The sequence below is a fragment of the Orbicella faveolata genome, unplaced genomic scaffold (assembly GCF_042242905.1).
Source record: "Orbicella faveolata isolate gen_17 unplaced genomic scaffold, um_ofav_v1 contig_1, whole genome shotgun sequence".
In the NCBI taxonomy this organism is placed as follows: Eukaryota; Metazoa; Cnidaria; class Anthozoa; order Scleractinia; family Merulinidae; genus Orbicella; species Orbicella faveolata.
The window spans coordinates 23,519,681-23,540,588 of record NW_028301536.1 but is presented as its reverse complement, the minus strand read 5'-3'; the positions used below and the strand labels follow the sequence as shown (position 1 = coordinate 23,540,588).

The 20,908-nt window shown below is 40.7% G+C and overlaps 1 protein-coding gene across 2 annotated transcripts; it reads right to left on the bottom strand.

Annotated features, from left to right (window-relative positions):
• Positions 1-5,273: 5,273 nt before the first annotated feature.
• On the bottom strand, positions 5,274-17,102 carry LOC110054561 (uncharacterized). Of its 2 annotated transcripts, XM_089271256.1 has the most exons (9): positions 16,418-17,102; positions 15,225-15,272; positions 14,402-14,764; positions 13,866-13,973; positions 12,863-12,946; positions 10,469-10,684; positions 9,475-9,684; positions 8,033-8,821; positions 5,274-7,394 (listed from the first exon to the last, which is right to left on the bottom strand). In XM_089271256.1, the coding sequence occupies exons 1-9, from the start codon at positions 16,992-16,994 to the stop codon at positions 6,997-6,999; spliced, it is 2,793 nt and encodes a 930-aa protein (XP_089127382.1). In that variant the 5' UTR covers positions 16,995-17,102; the 3' UTR covers positions 5,274-6,996. The 2 variants fall into 2 exon arrangements, with proteins under 2 accessions (XP_089127382.1, XP_089127341.1); XM_089271215.1 differs by lacking the exon at positions 12,863-12,946 and having other exon boundaries at positions 13,734-13,973.
• Positions 17,103-20,908: the final 3,806 nt, after the last annotated feature.

Below are 20,908 nucleotides of genomic sequence, written 5' to 3'. Positions count from 1 at the left end.
AGTATTACAAATCTAATTAATAGTCCTTAAAACAAACAGTCTCTCTCTTTATGTCTCTTGCACATTCTAAAACTAAGTGCATACGTAGTCTTTTAAATAGGCGGGTGGTTGTCTAGAGCGCGCAGGTCGCAAAACAACTGAATCGCCCGGCAAAGGGTTGGGTGGAGTCTCTTGCACCTCTGCTGGCTGGCTTGCAATTGTCATTGGATGCGTTTGTTCCACCTGGTCTGGCTCTTGGGGTAGTTGTGCTGGCTGTACCTGGTCTTCCTTTTCAGTGGTTTCAGGTGCAACAAATTTCTTCATGTGGGCTATGTTTCGCATTTTATTGTTCCCATTGGTATCTTCCAGTATGACGGCATTTCCATCTTTGTGAACGACCTTGTATGGCTCAGGTTCATAATTGGGTGAGAGTTTGTTCTCTCGAGCCTGTTTCAGTAGGACTTGATCACCCTCTTCAATGTCGCTGAATTTGGCAGCGCGTGTTCTGTCTGCATACTCCTTCTGTCTAAGTTTAGCATGAGCATCCCTCTCTTTTAAGAGCAGCTGCCACTGTGCTTCAGTGGCTCGATCCTTGGGGATTTGGACTTTTGGAAGTTTGTCACGTAGCTTCCTCCCCATCAGTAGTTCTGCTGGTGATATCCCAGAAACAGTATGAGGGGTAACTCTGTACTGGAATAGAAAGTCTGCGAGTGCTTTTCGCCAATCTTTACCCTCTAGGCGCGCGATTCTCACGATTTTCAGTAAGGTCTCATTGCAACGCTCCACCTCTCCATTGCTTTGGGGCCAATAGGGCACGCCCTTTTTGTGTTCAATTGCTAGATACTCTAGGAATCCCTCGAATTCCTTGGATGCAAATGGAGGTCCGTTATCACTACGGACAGTCTCTGGTAGACCATGTGTTCTAAAAATAGCCTCCATGGACTTGATTACATTTTGTGCATCTGTTTTCTTGAGAAGGACAGCTTCGATCCAGCGAGAATAGTAGTCTACAACTACCAGGAGGTGATCTCCACTTGTAATCTCGAGAAGGTCAACTGAGATTTCTTGCCACGGGGAGTCTGGTAGTCTGGTTGATCTCACCGGCTCTGGTTTGGATCGGGGTCCGACAAGCTGGCAGGGGTGACATGTTCGTATTGCTTGCTCTACTTGCTTGTCCATTCGTGGCCACCATACTTTCTCTCGCAACCTGGCTTTAGTTCGGACCATACCTTGGTGTCCTTCGTGAGCCAACATTATGGTGCGCTTTTGAAGGCTCTCTGGAATGAGGATGCGGCTTCCTCTCATCACCACCTGTCCTATCACCCACAGTTCATCTTTAACTGCTTTGTAAATTGTGCCTTGTAACTGGCTCCAATCATCTGTCATTACAGCCTGCCGTAACATCTTTAGCGTTGGGTCTTTTTCAGAAGCGATTTCAACTTCCTTTGGCACCAACGCAGCTGGTACAGCCTCACTTACTACGCTGTACGCAAACTCTTCTGTAGCTTGAGTTTCGTGATCATGGGTAGTACCCACCGGTAGGCGGCTCAGGACGTCTGCAGCATTGTCCTTGCCCCGTATATGTGTCAACTTGTATTGGAACTGCTGTAAGTAGAGAAGCCATCTTTCTATTCGTGCTGATGGGGGCTTTGACTTTGCTCCGAGTACGATGAGAAGAGGCTTGTGATCAGTGCAGACTTCAAAGCTAATGCCATAGAGGTACAAGTAGAACTTTTCACAAGCCCACCTTACAGCCAGAGCTTCTCTTTCAAATTGGGAGTACCTCATTTCAATCTTACTCAGCTTTCTGCTGGCATAATATATTGGCCTGTAGCTTCCATCTTTTTGCTTCTGTTCCAGAATCGCCCCAACTCCCACTGGTGATGCATCGGTTGTCAGACGAGTTTCTGCGCCCTGTCTGAAATATGCCATCACTGGTGCACGAGTCAGCCGGTCTTTTATCTCTTGGAATGACTTTGCTTCCTTTACTCCCCACTTCCACTTGTTGTCTTTTGCGGTGAGGTCCCACAATGGACTCGATATTGATGCAAAGTTGGGAATGAACTTTGAACAGAACTGCACGGAGCCAAGAAAACTTCTTACTTCTGATGGGTTTTGGGGTGCTGGTGCCTCAACAATAGCTTTCACACGTTGACTAGACACTTTCAGCCCTTCCCCAGAGAGTACATCACCCATGTAGATCATGCTGCCAACACCAATTTCACATTTATCATAGTTAAGCGTAAGCCCACTTTCTTCAAGCTTGCGCATGACCCTCTCTAAGTTTTCGTCATGCTCTTCATCATTTGTGCCAACAACTCGTAGGTCATCGTGCAGGTTGTATGCCCCTGGGCAGTCTTGGATGATCTGCCAAACAATTTGCTGGAATTTTTCCGTGGCCATGTTTACACCAAAAAGCAGGCGCTTGTATCTGTAAAGGCCATTAGGCGCAGCAAAGGTTGTAATGTCCCTTGAGTCTGGGTGTAACTCAATTTGGTGAAAAGCCATATTTAAATCTAATTTAGAGAAAACTTTGGCATTCGAGACTTCTTGGAGTGTTTCCTCTACGGTGGGGACTGGGTGTTTCTCCCGCACAATGGCTTGGTTCGCTTGTCTCATGTCTAGACAGATTCTAATGTCACCGTTAGGCTTCTCGACCACTACTAAGGGGTTGACCCAGCTGGTAGGTCCCTCTACTTTTTCGATAACATCAAGCTTCAGTAACTCTTCCAATTTCTCCGTGACTTTTTCTCGTCTACTAAAAGGAATTCTGCGTGGGGGTTGAGCAACTGGTTGTACTTTTTCATCAATGTGTAACTTGAGCTGGTACCCTTTGAGCTTCCCCAGGCCCTGGAAAACTTTGGGAAACTTTGCCCTTAGGGAGGCCTTTCTATCTGCTTGTTTTGGATTGTTACTAGCACCATCAGATTCAACATCACAGCTGTTAACAGGGATACCAACCCTTAAAACACCAAGCAACTCAGATGCATCGCGGCCTAATAGCGTCGCAGCTTTGCCAAGCATAACATAAAACTCAACATTCAGGGACTTTTGGGTTTGTGGCACACGTACATCAAGATTACATTTTCCTTTGATTTGGAGTGGCTCTTCAGATGCATAAGCAAAAACTCTTTTGTTGCACTCCAACAATTTAACATTACCCCCCGTTACAAGGTTAAATACTTCTTCGGACATTAAATTACAACTAGCACCAGAGTCTATAATAACGTTCATAGTCTTATCTGCAATCTCCAGCTTCAGAGTGTTCCCGTCATCTGTCTCCCCAGTGTAGAACACGTAGAAATCATCCTTCCTTGCGGAGTTTCCAGTAGTCACGTCTTCGGTTACTTGACGTACATCACGTTGGCCCTGTGAACTTCCTCCTCTTCGTCCACGGCTTTGCTTTCTTCCAGAGTTTCCACGGTATTCGTTTCCACGACCACGACTCGAACTGCGACTAGAATCTCGCCCTTTACTCTGTTTGGAGTGACAGCACACTTCGAAATGACCCACGTTGCCACATTTTCCGCATTTGTGGTCACGCGAACGAAGACATTCCTTCGCGAAGTGTCCCGCTTTATCGCACCGCCAACATTTTCCCCCTTGTTTGGCGTCTGGAGATATGTTATTCACTCGGCCATCACGGATAAGAACGAGGGCTTCTTTGTCATGGTATTGACTAACGATTTCCAATAGTTTGCTCAATGTTAATGTTTCTTCGCGATACAACTTGGCCTTGAGGTTTTTGTCTTGAATGAAAGAAATCGCACGATCTCTCACCTGGTTGTCCCTTTCACCTTCGTATTCACAATGTTCGGCTAATTTCTGCAAGCGTGTGATGAAATTGTTAATGGTTTCTCCAGCGGTTGGTTGAGCTGCGAGAAACGCCTGTCTTGCCATCGGCGCGTTTTTTCTCGGTTTGAAATGTTCGGATAGGCTGTCCATAGCTTTCTCGTAATCCTTCGCTTCGCCTCGTTTGTCGGCAGGAATTGAGTTATTAAAAACGTCTCTGACTTGGGGCCCGGCGAGGTGAAGTAGAAGCGCCTTCTTCTGTGTTGGGTCGCTGATTCCCGAGGCAGTCACGTACAATTCGAATTCGTCTTTCCAAGTTAGCCATCGTTGTGCGAGTGTAGCTGGCTCGCCCACAGCGTTGAATGTTTGTAAACCTGGCAGTCCGCTCAAGGATACGGCCATCTGTGCGAGTTTTCCACTGTTTAAACTCGTTATCCACTTTTTATCCGGTTTTCCTCGTCGCCAAATGTGGTGGTTCGGGCGCAAGTAGACCAAAAAGAGCTTATACAATAACAACAACAAGATTTATTTCTGCTCCCATTTCTCCGACCACATGCTTCGGTTCACCGCATCCCATAATAGACCAGTGATCATGTGACTGACACGTCACAACAGAAACACTACAGTGATGTGGCCAAGTTTCAGAATGAAATCTTGTATGGAATTGAAGGGACCATTGATGAAGATTATTCACGTTTCATAACGCACAGCGATACAATGATCGTGATAGGGATTGCCACGTCACCAGAAATATCATGCGAACTAAACCAAACAGAAAATCAATCGCACTTCAACTTTCTGGCGAGCTCTATTAGCGAACTCAATGGAACCCAACAGGGTTCGATTTGGCTTGAAAATAAAGAGTGCAGAAATATAGCTGATTATTGTGATAACAATTTAAGTTGCTAAGATGTTGAAGATCATTTGCATCATTTGTTTCATCATTTGGTTTCATTGGCCCTGAAAAGCCCCATTAAGGGAGTGGTCAATTAAGATATTTATTTTAATTAAGATATTTATTACTGTACTACAAAATTGTTTCGAAATTTCATTTCTTGCTAACACATGACTTGGAAAGCCGTTGAAACCGGTTTTGAAAGCCCGGCTTAGTCAATCGAACATAATCGAACTTCAAGAGTTCAACTGTGCTCGATAGGCCATTACCGAGTTACCTTATGCCTCTGTTTCAAAACGAATCCTCTTGCAAAACCTTTCAGATGAAACTGGTGAGTTACGGGAAACACATTTCATAATGAATGGTTTTGCACGAAGACTCGTTTTGACACAGAGGCAAAAGGCAACTCGGAAATGGTCCATTAAATAAGGGTCAGTGATCTTAAGTTAAGCAGCAAAGATGAACAACAGCTCTGAGAGCGACATTGTACTCGTAATCATGCCTTCATTTCGATCAAAGTTCCCTTATTCCATCTGAGTTCTGTTTTAAGTTCCTGTGAGTGATTTTCTGTGGTAATTTGGTTGCTGGGCAATTACAAATTAACATCAACAGTTAAACAAACTTTTTTTAATACATATTTTTTTAAACTATTCTACAATTTTCATAATGAGAAAGGTCCACTAATCTAATTTAAAATCCGCTCGAATTAAACTGCGCATAGTGCAATGTTTAAACATATGACATAACAACGGCTTATCATACCAGAGAAGTTACATATAATTACTTGCGAAAAAGGTAAGCAATTTAGTTACTTGTGTAAGTTACCTTTCCCGAAAAGGCCCTTTTCACAATACGTATAAAAGTTATTCAAAAGAATAAAGCACTTTAGAATAACATCATCTAAAATAGGAAAATAAACAAAGGAAGCTTGCAAGAGGTAATACACCCAATCTTGGTTTTCCTGTGACGTCATTGCCGCCATTTTAGAATGCATTGACAGAAACATTCTATTTAAAGGAGCTACGTCACGGTTTGCGCATCTTGAAAAGTTTAGCCTAAAGTTTTCAAGTTCGTCGTTTATAATCCGGGTCAATCTTCTCCATCCTTTACCATCCTTGTTCCTTTATGGTTTATGATCATCTATTTGGTGTTTTTTTTTTCCCTATCTTAGTAAACTATTATTTCCAGGTATCCTTTAACTTAAAGGTAATTTTGTACGCGGCCAATGTAGCTCAAAATGCCGAATGTTTTCAAAATATTTTAGCTGAAGTTGCCATCAACAGTAGAGAGATCCCTTGTTCCCTCAAATTAAGAGCTGGATTTAACTAAATTTACGACAGGTAAGAAAGAGCAGACTAAAAATGATAATACAAGCTAATACAGAACATATCAATGGCATGTTAGCTTCTATCTTAAACATTTTCCGGGACAAAGAAACCGAGAAAACCAAAGAGCGAGGCAATGAAATCTGACGTTACCGTGATAAGAGGTCAAGTCAGCTGGTCACGTGACGAACCCGTAGAAAAGGCCGCAAATGACCTGATTTTCTTTTCACAGGTTTTCAAACTCAATAAAATGACGAAATTCTGCTATTTGCTAGTTAAGAGGGGCATTAAAATTCCCACTGTTCCTCAGTTCCTCATTTTAACTTAGAGAGGTTCACCGTCTATTGACCGAAACCTACTTTATGTTTAAATCTAACGAAGGATAGCTTCAACTCTATTTGTACGTGTTACGATGGCAAAAGTACACATAACAGTGAGCACAGAATATGTACTCCGCTCATGACAACTAAACCAGTATATTACGAGCGGTCTTCAATTGAGTGTCAAACAACGATAACAAACACAAACAATGCAGTGAACCACACCACTGATGGCAAGAAGAAAATACAAGAAACGACAATGGAAGCGCGGGAAATAGAATATGACTTCACGCATGCCAGGTTGTACAGTAAATTACGTAAGCCAAACACAGGGCGAAGTGGGGCAAAAAGAGTTAATAAAAGCAATTCTGAACTATAAAGACTCAGTCGAAAACCGTTCTGAAATCCGCTGTATTTACATTACTGAAAATTTGACGACTAACTTTGTAAAGTGAAAGCTCACAGGGAGCTCTTTCTTCCTACAGCCTTTTCAAAGTAACGTTTTGCAAGCCTGTACTGTGGAAACGTGTAGGGTTTGCTTAAATTACGGACGAAAAATAAGAAAGAGGGCGCTGGGCGTGATTAGTAAGTTACATTATCTATCACCTAAACCTCTAAACAATTATAGAACTTGCTAGCTTAGAATCAGTGGTAACTAAACGCTTAAACACACAGTACATGTCATTTAAGAGGAATGTTCCTCTTGCTTTTTCTGAAATGTCGGAAGACTAGACAAACTGTCCTTGATATACATGCAAGGAATCCTATAATGCCTACCCTGAGAATCTCTATTGGTAGCTCTTTTTAATTCTTGCATCATGGAAATAAGATCCAATGTTTGCCAACGCTTGTTGAAAATCTCAATTATCCGAGTGAGGACTGATACGTCTCCGCGATCACGATACACTACATGGAGAGTTTCGGGAACTTTAGCGATGCTTTTCCACTCGACGTGAGAGCTAACCACGAGTTTGGCATGATCTGGAATTAATGCTAACTTCTCAACAACACATTCCTCCAAATTAGCTTCTGTGTTCAACTTGTCTTCACTGATTATAAATACCACAACACAGGTAAATTTCTCTGTAGAAAAAAATAAAAAACAAAACAAAACAAAGGTCATCTCAGTGAAGCAAAAACACCAAGAACATAGGGAAGCAATAGATGCATCACCACTGACTATGGCTGACTGATTGTAAAAAATGGTTCAATATAGAAGAAATGATAACAAACCTTAAATGAAATTGAACCCATAATGAAACAGATTGTAGCTAGATAGCATAACTTGATTTTCATCGAGGCATCGACTCGCATATCAAGTCAGTTTACTCAGTTTGAATTAGTGGCTTTGTAATACTTGGAAATCATCTCTATTCGCTGTGTACGTTAAACATGCTTATGAAACTCATATAAACTTTCCTTAAAATCAACTAGAATCAACTGTTTTAAAGATTCGTTTTTCATTAGAGTAACTGGTGATTGGAACAGTCTACCTAAGAACATTGTTGAAGCGGGAAGCCTCGAACTCTTTAAATTAAGACTCAGATCATTTTTAAAATTGTAATGTACCAAATAGATTTTTTTTCCTCCTTCAATAACTTTTAATGTAATTTTAATTGTAATTTTTATTCTTTTTTAGGAGAGTTATATTGAAATTCCCTTTTCGAATTAATTTGAATAAACATGTATGTCATGTATGTATGTATATGAAGTCAACTAACCTTGATTGTGAATCCATTTGTCCATAGCCGTTGATATAGCTTTGGTATTCTCCTTCTCTAGCTCTTGCAGCTTTTCCATATCCCTTTTTGCCGCTTTTTCAGCGTTTACCACTTCACCTCTAAACTGCAGTAGCCGTTGCAGTCTCTGTCTTTGTTTACGCCCTATCTCCGTCTGTGTTACTTTCTCCAATTCCTCATGTAAACGCGCCCTCTGTTGAAGTATACTCTTGGGTCTTTCTTCTGAGAAACGGTGGTATCCTATTCTGCGGTTTCTCTCTTTTAGCTCCATCAGAAACTCACGGGTCTCTTGTGGACTAGCCAATGATATTATCGTCACTTCGTTCCGCGAATTCAGATCTTTAAGAAATGTTTCAATCTTTTCTGCGTTTTCCCTGACAACAAGGTCCTCTTCGTGGCCAACAGTGTGATTGACAACCAAGACTGCCACATCACTGTGATACTTTGTGGGCCGATCATCTGCTCTCCGCAATTTTTCTATTTGCTCTGGGGAAACAGCGGGGCGAAGGGAACGTGGTTTCACTTTTTCCAGAATCTCAACGAGATCGTACAACCGCAGGACCTCAAAACACTCTTTCAACACGCTGACTGTAGTGTCGGGAAACATTTTTTTAAATTCTTCTAATGGGAATCTTGACAGATACCGGCCTCTCGTTTTGAAACCGAAAAATTGATAGAATTTTCGTAACGCAGCCCCATCAGCTTGTAGCCTTAGACTCAATTCTACGGTGATATCATCGCTCAGATCTTTCAAGCAAAGTTTACTACACTCTGCAAAGAAAATAATCAACATATTAGAGTATAATTTATGTTTCCTTACAAGGCTGGTTTTCAGTAACGACGGAGTCGGCGTCGGAGTCGGAGTCGTAGTCGGAGTCGTAAGAGCGTTTTTAATTAGTGAAAATCAAAAATGAGAGTCGTAAGCGGAGTCATAAGCTCGACGGAATCGGAGTCGGAAGAATCAGAACGTTTCCATTGCGTCCGATTCCGTTTACGGCTCCGTCGTTTATGATCCAGTGAAAACTACATCGTCGGAGTCGGAAGCAGAAACGGAAGAACCAACCAATCACAAGGCCCGGAAACGAACATTGTGATTTGTTTATTCTTTCGCTCCTGCTTCCGACTCCGACAATCTAGTTTTCACTGGATCGTAAGCGACGGAGTCGTAGGCGGATGCGGTGTTCTGCTTCCGATTCCGTCAGTTTGATTTTCATTAGATCGCGTCACCCCACGCTTCTGATTACAGCTCCGATTACGACTCCGTCACTAGTGAAAACCAGCCTTATTACGATGCAAAGTTTTCCATAATTACAATGTTTACTCAATTCATGGTTTTAACACTAACGGGACAATTGGAAAAATTCCACTTTAAAATATGAGCTTAACTTGAGTAAGTGAACAACAAAATAACATTACAAGTTTACCGTTTATTTCTTCGGTTCCAAGTTCAGAAGCTGCAGTGTGTGTAGCCAAACCACTGTCACTTACTTCTGTCGTCATGCTACGAGTGTCTTGGACATCTTCTAAATACTTCTGAACAAAAGCAAGCTTTCCTGGATCCATTGATTTAACCTTATGCCGTTGAGATATTTCCAGCTCCTCAGTTCCTTCATCAGTCTCTCCAGCTTCGAGTGCTTGGTAAAATAATAATTATTCAATATCAAAATTCTTCTATGGGAGCATGATAAGTGATTTATTTTTTTGGGTGGATACGGACGAAAGTAAGAGGAATAAGAGAGCGCCCACTGTACAGGCTACTATCCAAACATTTCTCCCGGCCTTCTTTGGTTAAAAATATAACAACAGAAAATATATAACAAATGTAACTACAACGTGTTTATAGGATCTGATTGTGTTGCAACTGAACTTATGACGGCAACTGAAGATTTAATTGAGCCTTTAAAAGATAATGGAAGGACCAAACTTATATAACCATAAAATTCACGTCACAGGCGAAATCATTTGCATCTTTACGCAGCGTCAATTTGGGATTTTATGCGGACTGGGAACCAGTTTAGCTCACTGAATCCCTGTACAAGTCTCGACCAGCTGTCGAAAACTCTGGGGCAACCAACGAGCAGGTTTGCCTTTGAACACACACGCAAGTGTCTAAGCGACTTCGGCGCCACGCGTTCGCTGGTCCATCCCCAAGACTTTGTCCGTCTCCCGTGTGACTCAAACGTAAGCCTGCCCACAGGGTTGCAAGAAAGAGTTCTGGAGCATGCATATTTCCAGGAACGTTGTTTACTTTTTAGTGTACGACTAGTGTTGGGTGTTTAATTCTACGAGACCTTTTGAATGTCATAAAAACACAAGTTACGCCTAATGCTTTTCTTTCACTCTTGTATCGTAATAAAACACTCCGTCGAGGTTGACAGCAACGTTTAGCGCCGCGTTCTGTAAAATATTAATTATTACCTTTCCAACTTTCCTGTTGTCTCGAAAATTTAGTAGCTTTTTCTTCAGGACTGCAAGCTTGTAGAATCTCAGGAGGCAATTGCTCGATTCTTCTCTCTAGAACTGCTATTCTCTCGTTCATTATCTTCAACACTGGTGTTTCTTCCTTAGGTCGAAAAAATAAAGCTGAATCAGAGTTTCTTCGAAGCCTTTCTCCCTCACCAATGCTTGAAGTTTCTTAAAAAAAAAAAAACATAATAAAGGTAAGAGATTGCATGGATTATGTTAATCCTGCCAGGTAACCAGCGCGGCAGGGAGACCAGAAGTCTCATTATGAAAATTATCGTTTTCCTGTTCTTTGACGTCGACGTTGAATATTAGGAAACAAAGAAATTTATCAGTTAAAAGCAAAGGAGAAGAAAGCGACATTTTGGGGGAATCAGAGGAACATAGATTCCCCTCTTCCCGCCCCCTACTGGAAAACTATATTGTACGTACATACATGATATTTGTCAATTGCCAAATTGATGTAGAAAATGTCTGCCAACTTGTTTTAGGCGGAATTTTAATATATCGAAATTGGTCTATTACAGATCGATACATGTATTGAATCAATTAAGAAGATATAACAAACTCCTTTGTTACTATACCACCCTTGCACTCTTATTAATTAACTTACAGCAGCACTTTCTACACACTACCCCTTCTCTAAGCTTTACATACGCGCTGTTAGAACACATTTTTTGTCTTTGTTGCGGAACATTTTTCCTCCCTACAACCAGCTACAAGAAGCCACGAGGGAAACAGTTGCTCGTTAGTAAAAGCGAAAACGGTAACCTGTGAAAAGTTTGAGCTTTCCCGCCCTACATTTTCCTGCCATTCTGAAAAAGAGGACAAAGTAAAAAAAACTGCACATTTACCTAAAACTCTACAACAAGTGATGAAGCAAAGTGAACGTGAAATTACATTGCCCTTTCGGACGCCATCTTTGGTTTTAAGATTTCGGCAACGCGCGCTCAGTAGGACTCTGAGTACCCGGGTAACAAATCAGCCAATCAGACAACAGTACCCTTTGTTTTTACTCTACGGATAAGTATTTTATTCACTGGATCGACAGTTAGGGAAGGATAACATAGAGGGAATAAGATCGAGGATCTGCCATCCACGCAAGTAATTCGATTTATTCAGATCCGCTAATCTTTCCTATCCTTCCTCTTTCTTTATAAACATTTCCACAAAAAGAAAAACAACAACAACAACAACAAACAAAATTATAACATGTCTACCGTACCCGTATGTACTACAAAGGAATGACGGAATTTTATATTTTTTAAATTTCATTTAATCTCGACAAGATAATGCACACCGTGCTCATACAACTCGACATTGCGCGTGTTCCATTTTCCGCCTCGCTTCCACCTCAACCCCCCCCCCCCCCTTTTATTTTTTCAGGTAGCGAATAGGCCATTTCCGGGTTGCCTTTCGCCTCTGTTTCAAAACGAGTCCTCGTGCAAATTTTTCTTATGAAAATGAGTTGATTTGCATGAAAATGAAGTCATAGATCAAACGCATTTTCATAACAATGGCTTCGCTCGAAGACTCGTTTTGACGCCGAGGCAAAGGACAACTCGGAAATGACTTCTTCTGCGTTATGCTCAGCCAACATTCTACGTCATTTGACGTGATGACATCACACAGCCTTTCGTCATCAGCGTGTTACGTCCACACTCGTTTCCAGTCACTAATGCATGATAATTGGCATCCTGAGTATCTTTTAACTCTCGTAATTACGCGAGTTTACTTGCCAAGTTCAATTAATGAGGGTTGTAAAATTCAGCCTCCGTATGTTCGTCAGACGCGATAAATACTGCTCCTGATTACAATTCCTTTTCAATTATGGATATCATAATAAAACACACTGTCGCGTTTACGGGTGAAAACTCGTACTGGTGCGAGTTCCATACCGGTAGGACAATATGATTTCAAGCCGCGGTTACACGAAGGGACAATTTGTCTCCATTCCACGTTCAACGTTGCTAACGCGACGTCATCGTTGCTTGAATGACGAACACTACGCATGTGGTATCACCTGTCTCAGTCTACCAGGTGATAAACCAGGACACATAACGAAATGAGCCGCTGTTCTTCGTTTACATGATTTAACACACTTACAGAACTTTATTTTCGCTTGGGCTGGTTAGGCCGCTTAGGCCGCGTAGGCCTCTAGCAATAGAGTATGCTAATTTGTCAAAATAGCGGCGGGATATTTCTCAGGATAACTCTCGACCTGGCAGAGTGACGAACTCGCATCAGTAGGGAGATGGGACGAACACGTACCGGTATGAAATTCAAACTTGGATCATGTAGCCAGCTCATCATTGTTGAAAACTTTAATTTATAATATCAGTTCCTCACCTTTCCATATTTCGTTTTGTTTCAAAAAGGTAGCTTTCTCCTCCGGATCACATGCCTCTAGAATCTCTGGAAACAATTCCTCAGCAATTTCTCTCACTATGACAGCAATTCTCTCTTTGTAAAATTTCAGTTCGGTCTCAGCGTGTTTTAGCTTTAACAGTATTACCCCGCCCCGCGCCTGCTGAAAACTTTAGCATTGTGAGCAAGTCTCGAGAAGAAATTAATGCGCATCCAAGTTCTCTCCTAAATTTCCGCGCTGTCAGTTCGCTCACGAAATGGTTCAGTTCTTTCGAAAAGGAGTACGGGTATGTTAAGCATAAATTTATATGAAATACGGTTGACTATAATCAGGAGCCCATCACCATAGTGATGGGCCCCTGCTGTAATGTATCGCGATACAAAGAAGAGTCCAAAATTCTGTACTTTTTTATGATTATCAAGTGATTAACTCTTAGAAAAAACAAAGGACTAGAGACGTTTTAGAGTAAAAAAACGCGAATTCTCCTGCTTATAAGAAGAGCCCCCGTTAGGCAATCCTAAATAAATGCAGAAATAAATACGGTCCTGACGTTCTCCTGGTTCGAGTGTCTACACTGTAGTTTGTTTCATGATTTTCATTCCTTTCCTATTAAAATAGCTTACGCAAGATCACATTCTGTTTTGATGAAATTCTCCGCTATTTTACTACGTGAAAATACTTTAGTTAGCCTTCGTTTCTGATTGCTTGAGTTCCTTAGGAAAATCCGCAAGTCAAATAGTTACTAAAACGGCCATCCATATTGGGAAAAAGACTTTTAATTTTTTTCTTGGGGATTAAATCAATTAAGCATCACAGTTTTCCTTTATATACTTTAGAATATCAATTCCTCACCTCCAGATATCTCGAGCTGTTTATAAAAGGCAAATCTTTCTTCCGGACCACGTGCCTCTAGAATCTCTGACGAAAATTGCTTGATTTCTTTCTCTATAACTGCAATTCTCTCTTTGAGAAATTTTAATTTGGTCTCAGCGTGTTTTAGCTTTAACAGAGGCACTTCTTCTTTTGTTCTGGAATACACATCTGAATCAGAGTTTCTTCGAATCCTTTCTCCGTCACCAATGCCAGCAGCTTCTAAAATAGCAATAAAAAAAGTAAAACAGTTACAAATATAATTATGTCAAGCTTGCCAAGGAAACAGGTTCCTCGATACTTCTTAGACCTTTTCGTTTCGAACAGATGTAGAAAATGCTCCGAACTCGTCCTCTCTCTGAAATCTTGTCCTTTTCCTGTTTTGGCTTCAATCCTGTTACATGTATCTTTTAAAGTTGTATTACATGTAGCTCAGGCTATCGAGTTTATCATATCTTCTTTTATGAATCCTTAAGTTTTTGTTCAAGACTTGCCCGGATTGTTGGGTTCATTTTTTAAGAATCGTTAGATATATCCTTCTTACCTGTCGATCAAACTCGCTGACAGGTCAACAGATGTTTTAGGCCAACCAAATGAAACGTGTGAAAATGTTTTTGCTGATTTAATTCGCGATTACAAAATTGACTTACCTTGACCTCCATTGATCAACTCTAAACGAGCTTTGTCGTATTCTTCTTCCTCGATGCTCACTTTCACTTCTACTGTCTTTCCACCTGCTCGTTCTTTTACTTCGTCAGTCACAAAGAAGTTGTACAACCGCCTCTCCAGCGTCCCATCTTGGTATAAATTCCACAAGGTAGTGAGAGCTGATAGAGTTTCAGCTTGAACTGTGAGGCACACACAGCCGTCAGTTAGATTCACCAGACTGGTGCCAGCAGGAAGAACGCAGGTGTTAACGGCGGTGACTAGCTGGTCATAGGTGGACCAACCAATCAAGAGCTCAGCAGTAGAAACTACTACAACCGCTTTGAATACTGTCTTGATGTTTAGCACTGAAGAAATGCAAACAACAACAACAACAAAAAAACAAAACAAAACAACAAAAAAACGGAGTTATGTAGAATACCAGACAAGTTTCGTGAAATAGTTGTCTGGGTACCACGGGTAGAATTCGCAAATGATAATACTACAAACGGGGGGTCACCCAACGGGGTCCTTGTCTAGTTGTAAATGTCGCCTCACTGTGCAATTTACTGTTTATGTGTGACAGAAACCACAATTATGTGTCCCTTTCCAGAAGTACTCTTCTACAAGCATATGTAGTTGAAAATATAAGTTACTTTTTTAACAAAATTTTTGCATGCCGGAAATACATACATTGATCCCTGACCAACATAGTTTGAGAAAGCAGCCTAAAAATGTAATCCACCAAGCTGCAGTAAACATAGCTAACCCAAAAGCCAAACAGCTTTTCACAATAACTAGCGAAAGAGGACAACTCTCACAACTTACCACCCATCAATTTATTTCCAATGGATGAAGCAACAGCAACTGCTTGTGCTGAAACAAAGAGACAGAACGTCATACTCACAAACGTACTGTGTTACAAGGTTAAAGATTCTCTCAAATCAGAATGCTTTCGAAAAAATGTAATATGCTGTATTGCTCAAATAAGCTTCCTCATAGAATCATTAAATATTAAGTAAAACCCATTATACCTCTCAACTGAAACCAGCAATCAGCTGAAACCAGCGAAATATGCTGAATCAACAAAAGTAGCACATAGCTAAACAAACACAGCATAACCTTCTCATACCTTTCAACAAACCACAGCTTCTTCAGCTGGAAGTTTGCTATTTTATATTGTACTTCATCTCCTCATTCAAGTTTTAGCCCTCTGAAATCGAAGTTAGGGGGAGAGGGGAGGGATATAAATAAGCTACTTGCAATTCTGACTCGATAGTATTCTATAATTATCTCCTTATTGTTCGAATCATTCGAGCATACCCGAAAAGTACCTTGTACCTTGCTTTTTATTTCTGATTCAGTTAGTCTATGAAATGTACCTGCAGGGGATCATGGTAGTTGTATTCATCAAAATAAATGATAAATACAACTACCATAATTCCCTGCAGACACGTCTCATAGAGGAAATTGGCCATAAAAAATACTAATTTATTCGTGCGGTCTTATGTACGATTTTCAGATCAGGGTGGCCGTGTCAAAAGTGGATTTTAATCAGGATCTGAAATGAATTCAAACCTGGGAATTACAGGAAAGATTGCCATGGCAAGGGAGGCTGACATTCTGAAAAGCCGGTTTAAGTTTCCTTTAATTGAAACCCAGTGGAGCACATAAATCGTGAATTTGTAGAATTTGTTTATTAATTTTTTTCCATCAGTTTGTCGAGTTTGCAGTTTAGAAATAAAATGAAATGTCATTTGATCTTTACAATGATTTCCTTTGCTTTTACTTCTGTAACTCTGAATTCTTCAAAAACGTTTGCAAACAAACTTTGCCTCGAAACTTTCAAAGTATATTAACTGCCGAGATTAAAATTGTCTCATACACCTTAAAGGCCACCGAAACATTTAGCTCGCGTCTGCGTGGTTGAGTACAATATAAACACGGCATATTTTGCCAGCTCACAAAGTTTACCCTATTCCTGTGACTGTTTTTATGAAAGAATTAAAAGAAACAAATACCTTTCCTCCTTTTAGAATCATCCTCCTTCCGTTTAAGTTCATCCTCTTGCTTTCTTCGTTCTTCGAACTCCTCCACTACCTTGAGGAGATCATGATTCTCCGTTTCAGTCAGAATCTCTTTCAAGATGCCCAGTCGGTGAATTCCTAAGTTGTTCTGGTTTTCAAGCTCTTCAAATAATGAGCAAACATCTCGAATATGGCCCTCACTTTCTTCCGATATCTTTCCTCGGCATATGGCGACCAGTCTTTCCACATCATTGAGCTCGTCGAGTACCTGAATGATCTGTGTAAGTAATCGATTATATTCCTTCCTTTTTCTCTCAAACTTTTCAACTTTTTCGTTGAAAGACCATTCCCCGACACCTTTTAGTAGCTCTTTCATTTCTTCCAGGCGATCAGCTCCTAGATTATTCTGTTCTTCCAATTCTTGAAACAACGACCGCACATCATGGATGTCGTCTTCGCTCCCAGACGCCAACTTCCCTCTGCACATAAACAGTAAACGATCGAGAACGTTCAGCTCTTCGAGTCTCTGACTTATTTCAAACAGTAAATTGTTGTACTCGATGGAAGACATTTTAAGAAGTGAAGTAAGTGTTTCTTTTCTCTTGATTTGATCTCAGCTCGGTATGATATTTAAAGTCCTCAATGTTACAATCCAACATGGCGGGTTGAAAGTACTCCAGACGTTGGTTTCAAGAGTCACGGAAAAAAAAAGTCACGCGAATTTAAAGTCACGCGTTTCGAAAAAGTAACAAGCACGATCAGAATAAATTATAATAAAAACGCAGCCTGTAAAAGGGAATGATACCGTGAAGTTGCAAAACAATGCGGACACGGTTTCATTTCTCTTCAGTAGTCACGAAAATTCGTGGTCACTTGTTTCGGAGAAAGAAGGGTCTATCCTTTGAAATTTGTCTCACTTCAAGCCAAAACATTAAATATGGAAAGGATATTACATGGCGTCGTGAAGATATGAATGTTATTTTGGAGTGATAAAAGAGGGTTCCCAATAGGTTTGGCGGGATGCGGGATTTGGCTTTTTTTCACGGTGATGTTCGGGATTTAAGCTGAAAGCAGGAGCGGGAAGCGGGAATTTCAGTTGCGTGTGGAAGCGGGATTTCGTGTTTTATAGGGTTGGGATGCGAGATTGTCAAGGGAAACAGAGCGGGATATGGGATTTCAATTTCAACGTGACTTCATCATAAGTTGACCAGCGGAAAAACCGCAAGCTGGCGGAAATAAACCTTTCGTGCGTATAGCTGTGTCAGGTTTCAAGTAATGAATAGCAACGGCTCTGTGCCCATTTTAAAAATATTATCGCTTACCCTACGTATCAGACCGTATGAGGTCTTTGAGTCCTATTGTGATCTTTTGTGTTGGCCTCTGACATAAATGACATTTGTCCATTTCCGACATTTGCGTCTGTATTCTTGATCTCAGTGTTCTCAGTCCTGATCTTTTCTAGTTTTTCTAGTCCTTGACGTCTTTCGACCTTTTTACGAGCGTTAAGTGGTTTGTTGTGGCCAGTATGGCCACGCCGGATAGCGGTGACAGTAATTTACCGAACGAACCGGGAAACGAAGTATGCGACATTATATATTACGTCGCCATTTATTACGAAAAGGGTGCAAGCGGAAATACCTTCCACAGGTTTCACGGAAAGTGAGGACGCTCAAAGCTTTAAAAGAAACCGTCAGGTGTGTTTATTTTTTAAACCTTGGCTGCATTTGACTTTTAGACCTTGTAGGCCCTTTTATTGTGATGTATTCCCGTTGTGTCTGGTCTGATCAGGCATGACCTTCATGCCCTCTGCTTTGTGCTGTGATTGTTATGATCGTTCTGAAGTGGTCTCGTTAACAGAAGTGGTTAATAATAAACATTTATGTGTAAATAGATGCATTTAAAATACCTCTCGTTTGAATCGCACGTAAAGTTAGTGTCAACGGGTATGCTTTCCTCAAAGAGCGAAAAGAAGAATTAATATGAAAATATTATTTATATTTCCGGTTTCAAATTCTTCGCACGTGGACGGCACGTGAGACTTGCTATGACAAAACCAGCCTCATTCCCAGGGTCTCTCTTCGTCCCGACATGGGCTTAGGGACGGACGATCAGGCGGGAGTGGGAGTTTTTTTGTGGCGACTGTTTACGCAATAATTTATTTTACAAGATGAAATTCTCTGCACGATTTCTTGTCGGAATATGACAGGGAAACGAACTTCCTGTTAGGGAGTGTCTACATTCGGCCGTGCTGTTCGGTTCAATAGCAGGCTAATGTTCTGCTAAAATACTCAATTAACATTTTTTCTTTTTTTTTTTTCCCGACAATTTGATTGTGCATGTTTGTACAACTCGATGGATGGAGATGATACGGACAAAATCTTCCTTTCTGAATAAAAAACACGATACATAAGAACAGGATTAGGGCCCATTGAGCTAGCACCCGATCGAATGTCAGACGCACGAACTAACACACATCTTCAAATATTCAGCTGATTGTCTTCCAAAAATCCCGGACTAGGAATATGGGAGTGAACAATCTCTCTCTTACACTAATACGTCGAAAAAGAACAAAACAAAACAGTGAAACGTTTAAAGAAGGAAACGTAACAATCATTTCTGGTTTCTTATCTGCTACCCATTGCATACAGAAAGGCCTTTCATGATCGTTTCTGTAATGGTTATATTTGTAAAGTTTCTGCTTTAATTATTATTTAACAAATTAATAATTAACGGAAAAACGTTATTGAAAGGTGGGCAGGATCGGGATTCCCAAGTAAAAAAGGGCGGGATGGCGGGATTAACAGGACTGAAAAAATGGGCGGGAAAGCGGGATCTGAGAACCCTATTGTGGACCCTCGTAAAATAATTATTTTACGAACGAGCAGTGAAGGATTAAAATGTTGATTTTAACACGGAGGAGTAGAATTTGGATCTTCAAGTCACCTTGTAAATGTTCTTTTTATTACTATATGGACAAACTGACTGATTGAAAAAACAAGTGAAAAAAGCGAGAAATGACGTCATCAATATCCTCAAAAGAAAACGCTTTTCGGGTCCCGGATGTAGTTCCGTCTGAATTTTACGAATGGTGTATTTTGACACTCGTGTTATGTAATTAAGTAAAAGCGAAAAATTTCTTAATCACTAGGGATAAAGTTCTGTTTCCTTAGCCATCGTGATTTGCAAACTTGTTTCACTCCAGGAGGCTTGCCTAGGCTAGGGTACCCGAGAAAAAGTTGCAGCATTTAAAAGTTACAGCATTTAACCATAGTTAGCAGCTAACTATGATTTAACGTAGGATGATGTTCATTGTCTTGTAAAAAGTTCTGTGAGCGCTTGTGAACGGATGTTTTCCCTTGGTTGAGGTCGAATTTCCAAGTCGTTTGAAATCTTCGTTACTTTGTCGAAAAATAATCGATGCACGATTCTAGTGATGTGGCCAAGTTCCAGAATGAAGTCTTGTATGGAATTGAAGGGACCATTGATGAAGATTACTCACGTTTCATAACGCACAGCGATACAATGATCGTGATAGGGATTGCCACGTCACCAGAAATATCATGCGAACTAAACCAAACAGAAAATCAATTGCACTTCAACTTTTTGGCGAGCTCTATTAGCGAACTCAATGGAACCCAACAGGGTTCGATTTGGCTTGAAAATAAAGAGTGCAAAAATATAGCTGATTATTGTGATAACAATTTAAGTTGCTAAGATGTTAAAGATCATTTGCATCATTTGTTTCATCATTTAATTTCATTGGCCCTGAAAAGCCCCATTTGGGAGTGGTCAATTAAGATATTTATTTTAGTTAAGATATTCAATACTGCACTACAAAATTGTTTCGAAATCTCATTTCTTGCCAACAAATAACTTGGAAACCCGTTGAAACCTGTTTTGAAAGCACAGCCTAGTCAATCGAACATAATCGAACTTCAAAAGTTCGATTGTGCTCGATAGGCCATTACCGAGTTACCTTGTCCCTCTGTTTCAAAACGAGTCCTCTTGCAAAACCTTTCAGATGAAACTGATGAGTTTAATTTGGATGAAAATGAACCTGTAGGGGAGCACATTTCCATATGAATGGTTTTGCACGTAGACCCGTTTTGATTCAGAGGTAAAAGGCAACTAGGAAATGGCCCATTAAATGAGGGTTCCATAGCCGCATGTTCGATTGTGTTTGATGGATTTGGCTAGATTTTACCAAATTACCGAGTACTGAACGTTCGATCGACTAGGCCGGGTTTACACGCTATCAAAAACAAGGCCGGCGTAATATTTTCAGAGGGCAGACGAGATAGCGATCCTATTTGATTCAAACTGGATTCAGACCATTCTGCTCGACTAATCAGCGATAAATGAGTAGGGAAGGAAGCAGTAAGAGAAAATTCTCAGGAACAAACGGGAAGAGGAAGCATCAAGAGATGCAGTGCAAAGAGAATTAAAGGTAACGGGAAATTCCGCAACATGCATTTACACTGCAAA